Below are 19,663 nucleotides of genomic sequence, written 5' to 3'. Positions count from 1 at the left end.
TCTTCTCTCCCGCGCTCCGCTCTTGAAGGGTTCCAGTGTGTGGTGTTTCCAACTTTCTCATGTCCCCTCGGGAATCCATTCGTATCCCATGCCATAAGTCGCGGTGTCTATTCTTGACCAGGCCCGGAAAACTGCTCCGAGCTCCCAGGAATCACCCGCCGCCTCCGGTCCTGGCCCGCAGCAGCCCGGCTCCCCCGCCCTGGGGCGTTTGGTCGCGCCCGGCCGCCTGCCCTGGGAGCGCGTCCGCGTCGTCATGGCGACGCTCCGAGCGGGCGCCGGCGCCGGCCGAATCCGGCCCGGGAACCACCTCCAGGGTGAGCCGCCAGGGACCTGGGGCCGGGTGGCCCAGGGTCGGCCGCTGGGGCGCCGCAGCCTAGCTGCTGAGGCGACCGAGCCCCGGGTGGTGTCCAGCCGCAAGTCGGCTGCGGCTTGGGTCCGAGGAGAGTCGGGCCCAGAGGGTGACATGAGGATGGTGGGGGGACCGGTGCGCGGGCCTGGGGCGACCCTGACCCTTAGCAGGAGTGGAATGAAAGGTCGCGGAGGGGAGGAGGCGCTTGGCCGGGGTGAGAGGGCCTGCCCGGTAGAGGATGGGGCGAGGGAACGAGGGTGCGGCGGTGAGACCCGGAGCCAGGCCTACCGGGGCGGTGGGCGAGCCGGCGTGTGGGCGGCGTGGAGACCGCCTGGCTCCTGGGCCTGCCTGAAGCACAGGGGATGTGAGGCTTCGGGAGGAGACGGGCTGCAGGCTGATCCTAGGGCTGGCGTTGAAGGGCTGGAGGGAAGGGAAGCAGGTGAGGAGGGGGCCATGCAGCCTTCAGCCATGCTATGAGAGGTGGTGCGAGGGGAGGGGAGAAGAGGGGAGGGGAGGGGAAAACTTCTTTCTGAAAGTTATTGTTAAGCGCCTCCCTTCATAGATTCACTGCGTGTCGCTTGATGTTGTCCGTCTCGGGCGTCTGAAGCTATGGGTCTTCTCCAGAAAAAACAAAACCGAGAAAACACATAAAGATCCACATTAATTAACATTACATTTCAGAGGCTTCACCGACCAGCCCCATGGCCTGCACAAGGGCCCCAAGTTAAGAGATTTAGTAGTGCAAAATATAAGGGAATGTGAGATTTGTAAAATGTTGTTACAGGGCTATAAACTATTAACACCAAATGAGTAATAGAAACAGTGATTGCTAGAGAATGTTAAAGTGTGTTGGGATCACTGTGAACTTCATGAAGAAAGTGGAACTTAAAATGAGTGTGTTAAGGGAAGGCAAGTCGGACACAGGGTTCGACATGAACCGAGATCCACAGAGCTGGAATGCCCCCATGTCTGGCACCTGGCTGGCCGTAAGTTTCACCACCTCCTCATCACCCCCTCCTCATCACCCCCTCCTCATCGCCCTGTTAGCAGAGGGATGGAGGAGGGTGACTCTGAAATGCCAGTGTCCTGTGAACAGTGCCTCCAAATGTTAAAGGCTTCCATAGTCACATACTCTAAGAAACTCATTTGGAGAAATCTCTGAAAGAAGAGTCTTATTTGGAAATCTTATTTAACTGTTTACATCAATACTTTCCAAACTTGTTTGACTGAGAGCCTTTGTTTTTCCCTTCTCGGGCCCCTGCAATGAGCTCAAGAAGCGCCTCAGAAGTACATTTCAGGAAAAGCTCCTGGGGAGAATCAAGGACCACAGAAGGGTTTGGAGCAATGGCATAACATTGGGTTGTGATGGGTTATGTAAGAAGATTAATGGGACAGCCATGTGTGGGAATGGAGTGGCCCGCAGAGAGGAGAGCCCGGGAGGGCATGAACCGCAGTGAACCACACAGAGACGAGGTACATTTATCAAAGAAAGAGAAAAAAATGTGCATGGTTTCTCATGGATGATTATACTGCTGCTCTTTCCTCCCCAGGACATGACCTTTGGCTCTAAAAAGAAGACTCCATTTTTCATGATAAAATGGCAGTGGTGAAAACCCCCAGCAGAGGACTAAAGAATGCTAAAGAACCCTTTAATAATGCATCACCCCACCTCTTGAAGAACCTAGTGGAGGAGCCGAAGAAAAGAAAAGAAGTACCTAATCACCTCCTAGAATCAAGTAAGTGGCTAGAAGACAGATTTGCTTTACAACTCACATCTTCCCAGGCGAGCCAAAGTCCAGAAAGCATAATGGGACTTTTAGTGCTGATTTATCTATATCATTTTATAGGCTTATACTAATTTTTATTACTAAGAACAGTAGTTCTATTTAGATCCATCTGCTTAACTGATAGATTTTTGTGGGGTATGTAAATTAATCAAGTTCTGTTGCTACCACTTCTTCTAATGTCTTTCCTATCTGCTCCCCCATCTTGTTTCTCATGTTCAGCAGGCTGCTGGGACTCCTCCCCCACCACTCTCCTCCTGTCAGTTTGCTTTCTAAAATCCTGGCTGGCTCTTATCCCTAATCTGCTGAAACTCCCAACAGTCCCCCTTGCATACAGAATAAAGTCACAATTCCTTTGCTTGGCCCCCTTCACTGTCTGATCTGAACCTATCCACCCAGCACCATCCCCATCGCCATGCCCCACTCATTTTTAGCTCTGGCTACATGAGGTTCCTTCCTGTCCTTCGGACCACAGGCATTTTAGACCTTTTTGCCTTTTCATGTACGTATCCTGTAGCCTGGAAAGCCTGGGAAATCCTATAGCTATTATGGAAAAGGATAATCATTTTGCCTACATTTTTCCCATTCAATCCACACAACAATACATCATGAGGTAGGATCTATTTACATTTTACTCTTGGAGAAGGTGAAACTCAAAGAGACCGCATGAGTTCCCCAACATGGCACACCTGGTAAGCGGAGAGCTGGTGTTCAGCCACCAGAGCCCTGGGTCTAGCTCTTAACATGCTTGGTTACCCTTCAAGCCCATCTCAAATGTGAGGACATAATATTGTATTTGGATATGCTTCTTTTGTCACTGTAGAACTTGTCAAGTGAAAATTTATATACTTGACCATTTCTGGGCATTAGAAGAAAAATGCCAGTTTTATATCTACTTCGTGGATCTAAAATAAAATCTTTCAACATTAAAAAAATCATAGAATAGGCCGGGTGCGGTGGCTCACTCCTATAATCCCAGCACTTTGGGAGGCCAAGGCGGTCGGATCATTTGAGGTCAGGAGTTTGAGACCAACCTGAACAACATGGTGAAACCCCAACTCTACTAAAATACAGAAATTAGCTAGGTGTGGTGGCAGGCACCTGTAATCTCAGATACTTGGGAGGCTGAGGCAGGACAATCACTTGAACCCAGGAGGCAGAGGTTGCAGTGAGCCAAGATGGCGCCACTGCACTCCAGTCTGGGCAACAGAGTGAGACTCCCTCCCTCTCAAAAAAAGATAATCAATCAATAAAAATTAAATAAATTTAAAAATTACAGAATATGGTAATTTCAGGGCTTAAAAATGACCAAATGGTAACCTACAGAGATCATCATTTCCCCTACCACACCAGCCTTAACGCATTCTAGCTGTTCAGTTTGGCCCAAGTGGATGACAGTGACAGCTCACTTGGTGAGAAGAAAAAAACACCAAATGTTTCACACCCACTTCAGATGTGTCCTAGAATGATGATGATCAAAGGGATGGGGTGAGGGTGTCTGTGTCTCACAAGATTTGGATGCAGTCAAAGTCAAGTATTATCATTTGTAAAAAGGTGGACAGCACATTCATGAGGAAGGCAGATTACTGGTTGGAATCAGACAGACCTGGACTTGGTTTTGTTTGTTTGTTTGTTTTTTGTTTTTTTGAGACAGGGTGTTGTTCTGTTGTCCAGGCTGGAGAGCAGTGGTACAATCACAGCTCACTGCAGCCTTGATCTTCTGGGCTCAAGCGATCCTCACACCTCAGCCCCCCATGTAGCTGGGATCACAAGTGCACACTACCACACCCAGCTAATTTTAAAATTTTTTGTAGAGATATAGTCTCACCGTGTTGCCCAGGCTGGTCTCGAACTCCTGGGTTCAAGCAATCCTCCTGTCTCAGCCTCCCATGCTGGGATTACAGGTGTGAGCCACCATGCCTAGCTTTGATTTTTGATTACCAGCTGTGGGCAAGTTTCTTAACCTTGTTAAGTCTTACCTCCTTCATCTGTAAAGTAGAAATAATACCTACCTCAAAGGGCTGGAGTGAGGATTATAAACAAATGTATGCATAGCGCTGCCTGGCACAAAGCACTTACATAGAGTGGGTTCTCAGCACCTTCTCCACACATCTGCTCCTGCCTAAATAAAGAGCTGGGAAAATTTTCGTAGACCTGGACACTTTTGTGAGCTCAGCCATTTAAAAGGGACATTCACATGACACCAAAAGCAGTTTGAGACTTACAGTTCCGAGTGATAACTTTTCAGAGCTTTAAGTTTTAATATTACTCTACATCACATTGTAATTCTAATCAGAGGAAATCAAATAATAAAAGTTAAATACATAGTAATAAAATTAAGTGTGTGGTGTTTGGATACTTTGAGCTGGGTATTATGTAATAAGTAATCTCAGTGCTAGGCAGAGCAAAGACAGGCCATGTGCTCTTTATGAGCTGGTGATTTATGACAAAGATGTGTACAAAATGTGTGAAGAGCTAATTCTTTTACTAGGTAACAGACAATCTACCTGACTTTGTATTGTAATGATAGTATCTCCCAAGTGATGTTTAAAAATAGAGAGGGAGAAGGAGTTCAGTTTATTTAGAACAGATAATTAATCTTGTTGACAGCTGGATCCAATGCCTGCAACTTTCATATGCTTAAAATGCCCTAAATTAAAGAAAGCTATGTTAATAAGGATCAACTTTTATTTAATATTTTCTTTGATGTCTCATGATGTGCTTATCTACATTGTTTTTATAGAGGTTTATGCAAAACTTGTGAACAATAAGGTCATACAGGCAAGACCTGGCATAATACATTTTGGAGGCTATCAAGTAGAAAAACACCACCAACAGATTCTGGTAGGTACTTTTTAAATGGGATAATTAATCATCATAATGAAGTGACAAAAATGTTCTGAATTTATATTATTCACTTATCTAAAGCACAGCATAATCAGCCATAGTGCAAGAGTAAATTGGGCCAGAAAGGTACTTCTATGATGAGAAACTTTAAGGTTGCATCAATGTCTTGGACAAGTTACTTTCCTCCTGCCAAAGGCTCCCCTTGCACTCTTTCCAGATAGGTGTCATTGCAGAGTGACTCATAGGGGCCAGGTGCTGTGCTTCATGATTTACATGATTTAATTTAATCCTTATGCTAGCTCTATGGAGGCTGCATTATTCCTCTCATTATACATATAGATGAGGAAACAGAGATTCCAAAAGGTTAAATAATTTATTCAAGGACACAGAGCCGCTAAGTGTCAGAGGCGGAATTTGGCTCCTGGGCTGCCTTTCTCCAGATCACTCTTGCTCCAGGCCTGTAGCACGAGGAAGAGGGGTGTCCCTTTCCTACGAAGCTCCAGCCAGGGCTTCCTTTTACCTGCTTGGGTCAGATGCCCATGCCTAATCAGTCACTCTGGCCAGAGAGAATCTGTCTAGGTCCAGGGAGGCAGGGGTCAGCCCCACTGAAGAGACAGCTCCTGAAGAGACAGCTGAAGGGCTGGACTGCAAAGTAGCCAAAGCCTATAGTAACTGCTGTTTAGCACAGAGCCACACTGAGGCCCAGCCCTTCCTGGGTCCCCTTCATTGACCTGGATGTTGACTAGGGTGGGCTCTGCCTTACTTCAGGGTCCCACCTAAGCATCCTGTGCATAAATGGACCTGAACAACCTCAGTGACTTCACCATGATCCCCTAGTCATGCCTGGCAGGACTTCTCAGAACTACTCTAGTTCGGCCCTAGATCCAGGCCAAACTGGCCCCATGTGTTGTTGGGGAGGGGCAGAGGTGGGTTCTTTTCACATGCACCCTCTGAGACTCTGCCTTTGTGTGTGATGTCCCTCCTCTGGCCCTGTCTCCAGCCACCACAAGACTACTTTTAGATGTACAGCATTCTTAGAAGCCGTATCTTAAGGTAGATCATTTTAAGAAAGTTCTAACTATCACGTTCAATTGTTTAGAGTGAGGCAAAACACTGGAGGAAACTGACAAATAGTAAAGCTATCAGGAAGGAAATTTCTGTCAGGAAGACCCCAAAGAACAGAGGAGAACACGGTTTCCATGAATCCTTATACAATGAAGTGAGTAGCAAGAATAGATGAGGAGGGGAACCTGTTAGGTGCCAAGTATTTCCTCTTAGGAAAAGGGTTAGGATTTGAAACTGTTATTAGGAACTTCACCCATCAACCTCCAAGGTCACATTTCTTACAACACAGCACCAAAGACCAAAGTTAATGATTCATTTTGAAGCCTACTGTTCCTGGTTATAAGGTTTGCTGTCTATGCTGTGGTAGGATAGATCTAAAATAATTATGATTCATAATTACTAATTGTTTATAAATGAAATATATGCCAAAGGCTAAGATAAAATTTTATTACTTGCTCCTTATGCTTTCTTTCTTTTCTTACTGCTTTATTGAGCGATCATTTATTACCATAAATTTGCCCGTTTACAGTATGTATACAATTCAATAATTTTTAGTATATTCTCAGAGTTGTGCAACCATTGCCACAATCTTAAGTTGAGAACATTTTTATCACTTGAAGAAGAAACCCCACACCCACTTTCAGTCACTCATCCCCTGTTCCCATCCCACTCCCACCCTAGGCAATCACTCGTCCAGTTTCTGTCTATAGATTTGCCTCTTCCTGGACATTTCATATGAACACAATCATACCATACCTGGTCTCTTGTGACTGACTTATTTCACTTAGCATAGTGTTTTCCAGGCTTATCCAAGTCATAGCATGTAGCAGTACTTTATCCCGTTTTATGGCTGAACAGCATTCCATTGTGTGGATAGATCACATTTGGTTTATCCACTTATCAGCTGGTGGATGTTGGGTTGTTTCCACATTGGGGCTATCATGAATGATGCTGCTATGAACATTCATGGGCTTGCTTTTGTGGACATATTTACCGTTCTCTTGGAGATATACATAGGAGGAGCGTTATTGGGTTATATGGTTTGTTAGATTCCTGTGGCTGCCATATCACAAATTTAGGGTATTAAAGAAACAGTTAACAAAGTCATAAAGACTTACTCCTGTGTTTTCTTCTAAGAGTTTTATAGTTTTAGCTTTCATATTTAAACCTATAGTTTATTTTAAGTTAATTTTTATGTATTGTGTGAGGTAGGGGTTCAACTTCAATCTTTTGCATGTTCTACCATTATTTGTTGAAAGGACTGTTCTTTCCCCATTGAATGGTCTTGGCCCTCTTGCTGAAAATCAATTTACTGTAAATGTAAGGGTTTATTTCTGAACCCTCGGTTCTACTCCATTGATCTGTATGCCTACACTTATGGAAGTACCACCCTTAATTACTGTAGTTTGTGGTAAATTTTGAAATCAGGAAGTGCGAGTTCTCCAGTTTTGTTCTTTTTCAAGACCATGTTGGCTATTCTGGGTTCCTTGCAATCCAAATGAATTTTAGGATCAGCTTTTCAATTTCTGCAAGAATACTTTTGGGATTTTGATGGGAATTGCATTGAATCTATAGATCAATTTGGGGAATATTGCAACCTTAAGAATATTAAGTCACAATTCTTTTTTATAATAAATGTTTTATAACTTTTGTCACTAGCCCTAGGATATTTTCCACCTGTGTGAGTTCAGAAGAGGAGGGCTCACCTTCCTTAAAATAGACTTTCCTCAGAATTACATAGTCATAATTAGCTTGCTAAGAGTCCTGTAGTTTCAAGAAATATTGACATTTTTTAAATGATGGCAACTATTAGAGTTAATAATGAACTGGTAAGTTAAAAAGTTGCTATACCAAAAAAATTAACAACGTAACACTTTTGGGTCACAACATAGCTTTTAAAACTGGCCTTTTTTTTTTTTTTTTGCTTAGTATAATGTTAGTGATTCCAATAATGTTACTAAACTTAAAAATATTTTAGCCTTCTCATAATTTTAATCATATTTTACACTTTACTATTTATTTCTTATTAAAGAAATAAATAAATAAGAAATTGCGTATTATTTTGTTATCTCTAACGAAGTTGTACTGTCTGGTTGATGTTACCTTGTTTCTAATAGAGTTAAGGATTTTCTTCTGTTAAATTTCACACACAGTTGGTGAGAGTCCCTATTACATGCCAAACAAAGTATTGAAGCATTATGGGAAATGCTAAGATAAATAAAATCAAGGAGTTTTCCAAGTAGCAGAAAGTGTTTCAAAACCACCAAATAACTCAAACACGAGACCAGGCAAGCAAGGTGGCATGAGGAAGTCCAAAGAAAATGTTCTGTGGAGAAAAGGCACTGTTTCACCTCTGTAGGAGGGTGTTAGAGGCGTGTGGAAGAGAGGCCATTGGAGATAGCCCAAAAGCCAAGTCGGAAGTGGGGAGAAGGCATTCGGGGCCCAGAGAAAGACATGCAGGGGCTTGAGTTGAGCCAACAAATGGCGTATTTGGAGGCTGGTTTGCCTGGATGGTAGGGCTTTGGAGCGGGTAATGGAGAAGGTGGGACATGTGGCTTGGGACAAGAATATCAACATAAGGAGTGTGCATGTGATTCAGAAAGCAGCAGGAAGTTAAGAAAGTATTTTTGAGCAGCGTTATGATGCATTTGAGGAAGATCAACTTAGTGGAATTTTAGAGGATAATGTGGTTCTCAACCTTTTCTTTCATTAGCATCCCTTAGGGAGACATGAATGAGAGAAACTAAATACTAAGGAATAAGATTTCGTCAGGTAGGATTGAGCTTTGAAAGGTTGTAGCCATCGCAATGTCTAAGATTCCTTTGTCCTCCCAAGAATCAATTTTCACTTCCTTCCCTTGTGGGTGATTTCACCCCCACTGAGAATTTGTGGGGAGCAAGGGAGTATGGTTTAGTTATTGAAAAAGATATGAAGCCCCAGCTTGGCGTCATTCTGCTGCAGAACGGAGACCATGTCTGTCTTTCAATTGCTGCTTCCCCAGCACCTTGTGCAGTGCCTGACATGCAGAAGGCACCCAACAAGCCCTAGTGAGTGAAGGATGTGGAACTCACTTTATTATGAGTTGTGAGGTTATTAGAAGAGTGGCAGAGGCTCATTAATTCCAAGTAAATACAATGTAAAGTCTAGGTGGTCATATTGCTTCGATCAGACATTAAATCAAACAGAAATAGATAAAAGTAAAGTGATTTCATCTTAATAACATTCTCGGAAATCTTGGGAGAGCCAGCCCCCAGTTTCCATGGCAAAGTGAAGCGGAAGCTTAAGGCAATTACCTTGAAATTCTTGCCAAACAAGGTGGAAAATCCAACAACTGCTTTTATCTTGGTTTTGCTACAGCAAACTATGCAAATTGCCCAAGAATGGAATGACTGAATGTGTATTTAAAACCACAAATAAATTGTTCATTAACATTTCAGATCAATCCAGATCTGGCTAAAGGATCTGAAACATTTTGCTTGCATTCATATTGAAATCAGTGTTTCAATTTACTTTAAAATTTGAGATAATGGTCCCTGGTTTTCTCAAAACCAACACCCCTTAAATTTGTTTTTACCTTTGTGGAGTGATTTGGTCCTGGAAATTAAGTAAATAATCCATCAATTTTCCTTCAAGACAACCAGTGTTGCTGTTGCCAGCCCAAAACAAAATTGTTAGCCTAAAAAGTCTTTTCTTAAATAAATGAACAGTTTCTTCTGGCTTTGTCAAATAATATTTGTTTTTACATCAGTTTACATTAGAGACCTATTCTATTACAGCCTTAGAGACCCTGAAGATCTTGCATCTCAAAATCAGGGCCATGAATCCCATTGGCTTCTCAGTGTGTGGGGATGGGGGAATTGAAACCACAGTATAAACCTAGTACATCTTTCTAGAGCGTCGGTTTTACTCTTACATTTTGGAGAAATGCAATATAGAGCAAAATTTTAGAGCAAATGCATGACCAAGATGCATTTTAAAATAAAACGCTTTAAAGAACTTATAAGGCTGCTTGAATTTGTCCCCAGATCCCTCATGTTAAGTATGAACCTTCTTTTTTTTATAGTCCTTTGGGTATATACCCAGTAATGGGATGGCTGGGTCGAATGGAATTTCTAGTTCTAGATCCCTGAGGAATCGCCACACTGACTTCCACAAGGGTTGAACTAGTTTATAGTCCCACCAACAGTGTAAAAGTGTTCCTATTTCTCCACATCCTCTCCAGCACCTGTTGTTTCCTGACTTTTTAATGATTGCCATTCTAACTGGTGTGAGATGGTATCTCATTGTGGTTTTGATTTGCATTTCTCTGATGGCCAGTGATGGTGAGCATTTTTTCATGTGTTTTTTGGCTGCATAAATGTCTTCTTTTGAGAAGTGTCTGTTCATGTCCTTCGCCCACTTTTTGATGGGGTTGTTTGTTTTTTTCTTGTAAATTTGTTGGAGTTCATTGTAGATTCTGGATATTAACCCTTTGTCAGATGAGTAGGTTGCGAAAATGTTCTCCCATTTTGTAGGTTGCCTGTTCACTCTGATGGTAGTTTCCTTTGCTGTGCAGAAGCTCTTTAGTTTAATTAGATCCCATTTGTCAATTTTGGCTTCTGTTGCCATTGCTTTTGGTGTTTTAGACATGAAGTCCTTGCCCATGCCTATGTCCTGAATGGTAATACCTAGGTTTTCTTCTAGGGTTTTTATGGTTTTAGGTCTAACATTTAAGTCTTTAATCCATCTTGAATTGATTTTTGTATAAGGTGTAAGGAAGGGATCCAGTTTCAGCTTTCTACATATGGCTAGCCAGTTTTCCCAGCACCATTTATTAAATAGGGAATCCTTTCCCCATTTCTTGTTTTTGTCAGGTTTGTCAAAGATCAGATACTTGTAGATATGTGGCATTATTTCTGACGGCTCTGTTCTGTTCCATTGATCTATATCTCTGTTTTGGTACCAGTACCATGCTGTTTTGGTTACTGTAGCCTTGTAGTATAGTTTGAAGTCAGGTAGTGTGATGCCTCCAGCTTTGTTCTTTTGGCTTAGGATTGACTTGGCGATGCGGGCTCTTTTTTGGTTCCATATGAACTTTAAAGTAGTTTTTTCCAATTCTGTGAAGAAAGTCTTTGGTAGCTTGATGGGGATGGCATTGAATCTGTAAATTACCTTGGGAAGGATGGCCATTTTCATGATATTGATTCTTCCTACCCATGAGCATGGAATGTTCTTCCATTTGTTTGTATTCTCTTTTATTTCCTTGAGCAGTGGTTTGTAGTTCTCCTTGAAGAGGTCTTTCACATCCCTTGTAAGTTGGATTCCTAGGTATTTTATTCTCTTTGAAGCAATTGTGAATGGGAATTCACTCATGATTTGGCTCTCTGTTTGTCTGTTATTGATGTATAAGAATGCTTGTGATTTTTGCACATTGATTTTGTATCCAGACACATGCACACGTATGTTTATTGCCGCATTATTCACAATAGCAAAGACTTGGAACCAACCCAAATGTCCAACAATGATAGACTGGATTAAGAAAATGTGGCACATATACACCATGGAATACTATGCAGCCATAAAAAATGATGAGTTCACGTCCTTTGTAGGGACATGGATGAAATTGGAAATCATTCTCAGTAAACTATCGCAAGAACAAAAAACCAAACACCGCATATTCTCACTCATAGGTGGGAATTGAACAATGAGAACACATGGACACAGGAAGGGGAACATCACACTTCGGGGACTGTTGTGGGGTGGGGGGAGGGGGGAGGGATAGCATTGGGAGATATACCTAATGCTAGATGACAAGTTGGTGGGTGCAGCGCACCAGCATGGCACATGTATACATATGTAACTTACCTGCACATTGCGCACATGTACCATAAAACCTAAAGTATAATAATAATAATAATAATAATAATAATAAAAGAAAAAAAAAAAGTATGAACCTTCTTTGAGAAGCTGTGCCACTGAACTTGCAGGTCAAAGTGTTGTGTTTGAAGGTTGTGTTTGAAGGGTCGGGACCCACTCCAAGCCAAGACTTCACTGGAGGGCAGGTTCTGCCGCTCCCTCTAGAAGGAGGACAATAGACTCTCCTGAGGAGACACAGAAGGGAGCCTGAAGCATTATGGGACTGGGGGTGAAGAGAGCTGTGAGCCCTCTTGGGGAAATTCCTATAAATCCTGAGTAATGGCTGTTAAACTTATGACTATTTGATGTGTGGTTGATGGTTTTTGTGGAGTGGGAAGCGGTTCTGAAAAACTCTAGAAGGGGCTGAATTTCACTTTGGAGTAAATATGGTGCCCTGTGGAGACAGCACCAAGGAAACAGGGACCCCCGGGCCAGCAGAAGGTCAGCTCCCAGGGGAACAGAGATCCCGGAGGGACTAGGAGGTCTACTGACCAAAAATTGAAACACAGGGTAGGATTTTAGGCAATTTTATCTTGCCTAAGGGTAATGCTGGATTACTTGTGTTTTGTTATGTTTTCAAATAAACTCTTCATATTAATTTAACATACACTTTCTAAGCACTTTATTGATTTTCCCAAGGTTTGTTTTTCCTTTGAATGATTATTATTTTCCCCAGTTTTAGTTATAAATGGAAAGGCAGGACTGCCATTTTATCCCTGAAGGGATATTATTTATAACGATCTAAAAATAAAACTGATCTGCTGATAAAGTATAAAAAGAAAGATAGGAAATGCAGGCTGGGCACTGAGATGTGCTGAGCCATGGGACGGTAGGGTGTAGTGGAAAGAGCCCTAGCCCAGAGCTGGAGACCAGGTTCTAGGCCCACGTCTTGCACTCACCCTGTAGCATGGACAGTACCAGGTCACTGTGTCTTCATTAAATAAGGACATTGCACAAAATGGCCTCTGCAGTCTTCCTGGGCTCAGACAAATCTTTGATAGGACAAAGAACATGGATGATTATGGGAAGTAATGAGTACTTGCAACCAAAAATTGAGAACTGCAAAATTAATAAAATCTTCCTATTTTGGAAATCAGTCTTTTGGATATTGACTTTGTTTTCTAAAGTGTAGAAAATAAGCTGTTCATTTTTGCTATAATTTGTCATGTTTTGTTGTTGTTTTAAGTTCATTGAAAAAACTTATTGGCACGAAGTCCCCTGGAATTGTCTTAGGCATTATTTGGTTGAAATATCCCTGCCCGCATCCTCACTATGTCTGCTGACTGCCTGCTCTGCCATCTGCCACGTGGATCACAGCTCACTGCTGCCTCAAACTCCTGGGCTCCAGCAATCCTCCCACCTCTGCCTCCCAAGTAGCTGGGATTACAGGCGTGAGCCACTGCACCCAGCTATCCAGGCCTTCAGTCTCCACTAGTCTCCATTTCACTTCAGATCTTAAGCAGAAGCTGAACATTTTCTTCCTGTTTCTGAGCTCCTATTAACTAAATATCTACACTTTTGTTTGAGTATGTTGTTTCTTATTTCTCTGTTGATCTAAATGAACAATTCCAGTTCAAGAATCTTTTAAAGGTGGACATGGGAAACTATAGTCAAATAATGTATCTTTTATTATCACAAATTGGATCTATGTTGTTTTATTCTTCAAGAAAATCATCTAGTATTTTCTTATTGCTAAATTTTTTTTTTTTTTTTTTTTTTTTTTTTTTGAGACAGAGTTTCGCTCTTGTCACCCAGGCTGGAGTGCAATGGCGCGATCTCAGCTCACTGCAACCTCCACCTCCCGGTTCAAGCGATTCTCCTGCCTCAGCCTCCCAAGTAGCTGGGATTACAGGCTCCCACCACCATGCCCAGCTATTTTTGTATTATTAGTAGAGATGGGGTTTCACCATGTTGGCCAGACTGGTCTCAGACTCCTGACCTCAGGTGATCCACCTGCCTCGAACTCCCAAAGTGCTGGGATTACAGGTGTGAGCCACTGTGCCTGGCCCTCCTATTGCAAATTTTTTACTCACTTGACAATATAGATATTATGTCATGAGTTCTAGCATGCCCCCTTCATGTTCAAATGGGTAGTGGGTAGATTTGGATTTGCTCTGACACACTCAGGTTGGAGGAAAGGTCAGGTCTCTTTATTTGTCCATAGGTGCTGGCTGGATCTCCAGTCTTGGGAGTTTAGGTTCCTGCCTTCCTTGGGACCATTCAGAAATACTGGAAAAATGGAGCCAATCCAGCAGCTTTGAGGACAGATCTCTGCTCTGGTCTTCTGCCCATAATGTCGCTTGTTGGAAACTGACCTAAGCCAGTGAGCTTATTTCTAATTGTCAGGCAGATATTGAGAATCTGACCCTAACAGCATGTGGGAGTCATAGGTCCACTCCTCAGCAGCCTTGCTACAGGTGGTCTGCTGCAGCAAACAGGTCTGAGAAGACACTCTGCAACACATATGAACACTTGCTACCAAGCAGGCAAAACGATCATGGTGTTTATATTCTCATGAAGTCCCAGCTGTAGTTCCTAGTGGGGAGGCTTTGATGGCAGCACATATGACAACTGGCTGACTGAATACTTTAGTAAAGTGCAGAGCATGGGGGACTAAGGGAGTCTGGGGCCCTTGAATGTCATTCTGAAGGATATTGGTCTTTTGCGCTCACCAGATTCTCATACCCCTTTTGTTTGAGAGTGGAAATGCCTGGATAATATTTCTAGTTAATCCATAGATTCTGAATATCCTTTCTGCTGCTATAGAAGACTCTCCAGAATGGACTTAGGTGGCATAATTGAAACACTCTGGTGGCTGCCCCTGGAGTGTAGATGCTGGGTTAGGATCCTTCAGTGCTCACATAGAACTCCTAGAAGCCAGGCACGGTGGCTCACGCCTGTAATCCCAGCACTTTGGGAGTCCGAGGTGGATGGATCATGAGGTCAGGAGTTCAAGACCAGCCTGACCAACATGGTAAAACCCCGTCTGTCTCTACTAAAAATACAAAAGTTAGCCGGGCCTGGTGGCATGCACCTGTAATCCCAGCTACTCAGGAAGCTGAGGCAGGAGAATCACTTCAACCTGGGAGGCAGAGGCTGCAGTGAGCCAAGATCACACCACTGCACTCCAGCCTGGGCAACAGAGCAAGACTCCGTCTCAAAAAAAAAAAAAAAAAAAAAGCACCCCTAGAGTGCAGATTGCTGATTTCCTCTAGGCTTAACCACTCCCAGGGTACATATTAAAACCAGCTTATGCACCCTTGTTTGTTGCAGTGTTCTTACTGAATTATTTTTAAGTAATAACAGATGATAGAACCACTTCTGCTTCCAGCTCTTCCTGGACTCCAGCTTGAGGACTTCACAGCCCTCCCTCAATGAGAAGCATGGGGACAGAGCTCTTTGTTAAAATTCCAGGCCTGGGGCTGAGTGGCCCCTCTCCATCCTCTGGCAGGTCCTGTCACCCCAGGGCTCTGAGTGTGATGGACTCAGCACACCTCTCCTCCCAGTCTCTCTCAAAAGGGCTGCTCTCATGGGTCTGTCCCCTGGGAACTCATCCCTTCACCAGGACTGCCCATGAGCAGGGCCCCTTGGAGGCCAAGAGAGACCTAGGAAACTTTTTGTTTGGGCTTTTAACAAGTTTTATAAGGAAGGGAAGATACACCAAAACAGGGTCACAAAAATTGTAGTGCTTTAAGAATGTTCACATGTAACAAATAAGAATTTTTTAAACACATGCATGACCAGACACAGTGGCTTATACCTGTAATCCCAGCACTTTCAGAGGCCAACGTGAGAAGATCCCTTGAGCCCAGGAGTTTGAGACCAGCCTGGACAACATAATGAGACCCCATCTCTACAAAAAATAAAAAATAAAAATTAGTTGGGCATGGTGGTGCATGCCTGTAATCCCAGCTACTCAGGAGCAAAGGCAGGAGGTTTGCTTGAACCCGGGAGTTCGAGGCTTCAGTGAGCTATGATTGTGCCACTGCACTGCAGCCCGAGCAACACAGAAAGACCCTGTCTCAAAAATAAAAAACAACCAACAACAACAACAAAAAAAACACAGGCAAACACAGTGTACCCTCATCAGGAGAGAATGTCTAAAGTCTAATTTAGGGCATTGAAGAATGTCAGGCCTCAAGCAATGGGCCTTCCAAGCCCCTGGGACAGGCCCAGCCTCTGGCCTCGATTTCAGAAACCAAAGGTCTCTTAACCTTCCCCTGGCCCAGGCAAAGCCCAGATCCCCAGAATTCAAAGTTCTTGTGTCCCTTTCAAACAAAGGAAGGAAAAACACCTCTTTCCTCAGAGACCCAGCTGACGTATCCACCAGATGATCCTGCCTCACAGGGATGGCCTTCTCCTGTCACTGTCAGAGAATTCCCACCCTCGACTTCCTTTTCATCAGCTCAGGCGTGGATTGGAGGCTGTCTTAGTCACATTCTTTTTCCTGACTTTCTGATGGTCTCAGTGTCCTCTGGGCCCCTAAACCAGTGGCATGTAATTAGAGAACCTTTAGGAATTGGTGCCTGACTTAGCTCGATTGAATCACAGGACTAAATTGAATTAAACAAAAAGCACTTGCAGTAACATTCAGGACTGTGGGGAGGGGGCTCTACAGGATGCTAAGTCTCAGGCTGGGGTGGGAGGGTACTGCAGGTATTGTTCCTAAGGGGGAAAGTGGGGACATGGGGCACGTTTTATAATTCTTGAAATGGTGTATGTTATGTTTATTATTCTTTAAATGGTGTATGATGTATTTCAAATATTTTGAAAAGTTAAAAAATACAGGATATCTCCTCAAATTCTTTTAGGAACAGATGAAGTCTACATAAATGAGGTGAATATGCAAATAAATAAAGCCGTGTATTTCCTCTAAATACTTCTTTTTCTCTCCCAGCATCTGGTCAATGTTTCCAATGAAGACACAAGTGTTCATATTTTACCCCCACAAACCAAATACTTTGAGATCAATTATGTAAGAAAGGTAAGCGTCATTGGTTTACCTGTTCTCCCACGGTGTGGTTGTCTGCATCTCAGGCCTGTGTGGGGTGGGTGTGTGGTGTGTTGTCACCCCCAGTGCTGCTCTCTGTGCAGTCCGGGCCTTGTCCCGACAAGATCCCACCTGTCTTCCAGGAACACCACCTGGTCCCTGGCTTGTCCCTCACGGTCACGGTTACGTTTTCTCCAGATGAGTGGCGATACTATTATGACTGCATCCGTATTCACTGTAAGGTGGGTCTCTTAAAATTGCTTTTTTTTTTTTTTTTTTTTTTTGATGGTGGGTTAAAACTTACATTCTCAAGGGTGGCAGAAAGAGAGGTGGAATGACCACTAAGAGCTTTCTTGGCCCAGTACTGGGTGTTCCCCAGGTCACCAGTGTGACTGGCATGCAAAGCTTGTTGCCCAGTGACATGGCCCAAGATGGGAAAGTGTTAGGCTGCAGAGGACCTGGACAGAGTCAGGAGACGTGGTTTGCTGCAGGCTTCCCACTGCCCTGTGCCTAAAGCTTCATCTATCATGTGGTGCTGGCAGTTGCCGAAGCCTTTTCAAATAACTTCAACATACTCCCTTAAATGCTAGGTTGAAAAATTAACAACCATCCAAGTTATGATTATAAACACCAGCCACTTGCCTATGCCTGGGAATGTCTGCAGAGGCAGCCCTGGTGCAGGGGATGGAGGTGGTTCCGGGAGGTGGGAACTGTTTTGAGTTCTTCTGAGCCTTTCCTAGGTCACCTAATTCATCCTTTGGCCTCCAGCCAGAACTGCTGTCATTCCTTCCCTTATAACTGTCCCCTCTGCCCCTCCCTTTGCTCTATAGTCCAGACCCCAGTCTTCAGCTTGAGAAGCCCTTAGGTTAGCTAAATTATTGATGTTTCAAAACCAAGAGTATACATTAGTAACAAATGAGTTTCTACTTTTTTTCTTTTCAACCAAATTTCCTGCAATCTGTACAATAAGGTGACTTGCTTTGAAAGCATTTCACTTTTTCTTTCCAAAAAAGTTATAAAAATTTGCAAAGTTAACTTTTATAAATTGATAGTGTTGTCTGTGACTCACTTCGTCATATTAGAGATGCATTTCCATAGGGGGAGGGAAAGAACCTTAGACCCAACATACCCACAATAGTATTTTAGATAAAGACGCACATTTCCTTAAGAATGTGGTAGACCATTATTATTTTTTTGGAGTTTCAATTTAAAAAAAATAAAAATGGCCAGGCGCGGTGGCTCATGTGTGTAATCTTTGCACTTTGGGAGGCCGAGGAGGGTGGATCACCTGAGGTCAGGAGTTCGAGACCGGCCTGGCCAACATGGTGAAACCCTATCTCTACTAAAAATACAAAAAATTAGCCAGGCCTAGTGGCATGCACCTGTAGTCCCAGCTACTTGGAATGCTGAGGCAGGAGAATCACTTGAACCCAGGAGGTGGAGGTTGCGGTGAGCCAAGATTGCACCACTGCACTCCAGCCTAGGCAACGAAGTGAGACTCCATCTCAAAAAAAAATAAAAAAACTAAAAACAAAACCAGAATATTGCTTTCAGATGGAATATTCTGTGCTGAACAGAAGAAGAATCCCTAGAACAGGCATTGTATAAAATGCCAGGACACATTTCCTGTTACTACCAAATAATGCTAATAATAATACCTCACTTTTATGCAATACTTTTGACATTTTAATGCCATCATCTGCTTTAATTCTTAAAAATGCCTTCAAGGAAAGATGTGATTATCTCCATTTTGCAAAGAAAGAAACTATGCCTGGAGAGGCTAAAAGTCCTTCTGCAGGTTAAAGTCATATGAGACAAGAAGCAGGTTTCTGTGCCCTCTTGCCAATACATTCTTTTCTCTTCTGTGCTGTCTGGATCAGATGATTCTGTGCTGGTTTCTCTTTTTCTTGGGCCACTGAAGATTGTGTTTCTTTATAATTTTCTGAAATAGAGGCAGATAGATTACTGTCTTCATATCTCTGTGAGGCGTCATTATCTTTAGCTTCCTTGGATAATAGCGAACATCATTTCGATAAAGAGTACTTAAAATTTTCTACGCTTTGTTTATGGCTAAGAAAACTCAGTACGTCTAATGTTGTAGTTAAGTGCCGAAGTTTCTTAAGGAAATATTTTTTAATGATGAAAACAAGATAAGAAATAAAGCATCTACAAGTTTGTCTAAAAGTTGTAGTCTTCAGAATGTTAAACTTGACTTTTTCTGGTTGATTTTAGGGAGATGACACTTTGCTTGTTCCTATTCATGCCTATCCAGTCATGAACTCACTAGACTTTCCTTCATTTATAAATCTGTCAAATGTTCTACTTGGTGAAAGGTGAGTTACCAAAATGTCAACAAAATGTATAGGATGTGAAAAACTAAGAGATACTCATACAAAACCTTAGACTTCTGTTTTTCCTAATGGAAGTTCATCCTTCCACCTGAAATAGACTGGACATGTCATTGTAAAAGGCAAAAAAAAAAAAAAAAAACAAGCAAAAACAAAGACCAAACATGCGTCAAAAGATCATAAGCAAGAAAGGGAATTTATTGGGTCAATTAACTGAAAGATGCAGTCCGGGTGGATCTTCAGGTGCCTCTGGATCTAGGGATTTAAATCCGGTTGCAGGAGCCTGACCCTCCCCATATCTTAGTTCCACTGTCTTGCGCTTCATTCTCAACAGGTCCCCTTCATGGGGGCAAGACAGCCTCCAGTAGCTCCAGACATTAGCCTG

The 19,663-nt window shown here is 42.9% G+C and overlaps 1 protein-coding gene across 11 annotated transcripts in view; it reads left to right on the top strand.

Moving 5' to 3' along the window:
• Nucleotides 1-217: 217 nt before the first annotated feature.
• The window catches only part of CFAP221 (cilia and flagella associated protein 221), a 114,413-nt gene continuing 94,967 nt past the window's right edge, over nt 218-19,663 (top strand). For 5 of the 11 annotated variants that reach the window (XR_008501143.2, XM_054478757.2, XM_054478761.2 and 2 more), the window contains exons 1-6: nt 218-314; nt 1,900-2,085; nt 4,877-4,977; nt 16,838-16,924; nt 17,074-17,172; nt 19,163-19,263. Coding sequence is in view for 10 of the 11 variants with exons in the window: in XM_054478757.2 (XP_054334732.1) it covers nt 1,947-2,085; nt 4,877-4,977; nt 16,838-16,924; nt 17,074-17,172; nt 19,163-19,263 (527 nt within the window). In the remaining variant the exon portion in view is untranslated. Of the gene's footprint in view, nt 564-854; nt 1,823-1,899; nt 2,086-4,876; nt 4,978-16,837; nt 16,925-17,073; nt 17,173-19,162; nt 19,264-19,663 lie in introns of those variants that run through there. The other 6 variants (XM_054478760.1, XM_054478763.1, XM_054478758.1 and 3 more) reach the window with 5 other exon arrangements.

This window comes from Pongo pygmaeus, chromosome 11 (assembly GCF_028885625.2).
Source record: "Pongo pygmaeus isolate AG05252 chromosome 11, NHGRI_mPonPyg2-v2.0_pri, whole genome shotgun sequence".
Classification (NCBI taxonomy): Eukaryota; Metazoa; Chordata; class Mammalia; order Primates; family Hominidae; genus Pongo; species Pongo pygmaeus.
Note: the sequence above shows the minus strand (reverse complement) of the source record. Positions and strands in the feature narration are given on the sequence as shown.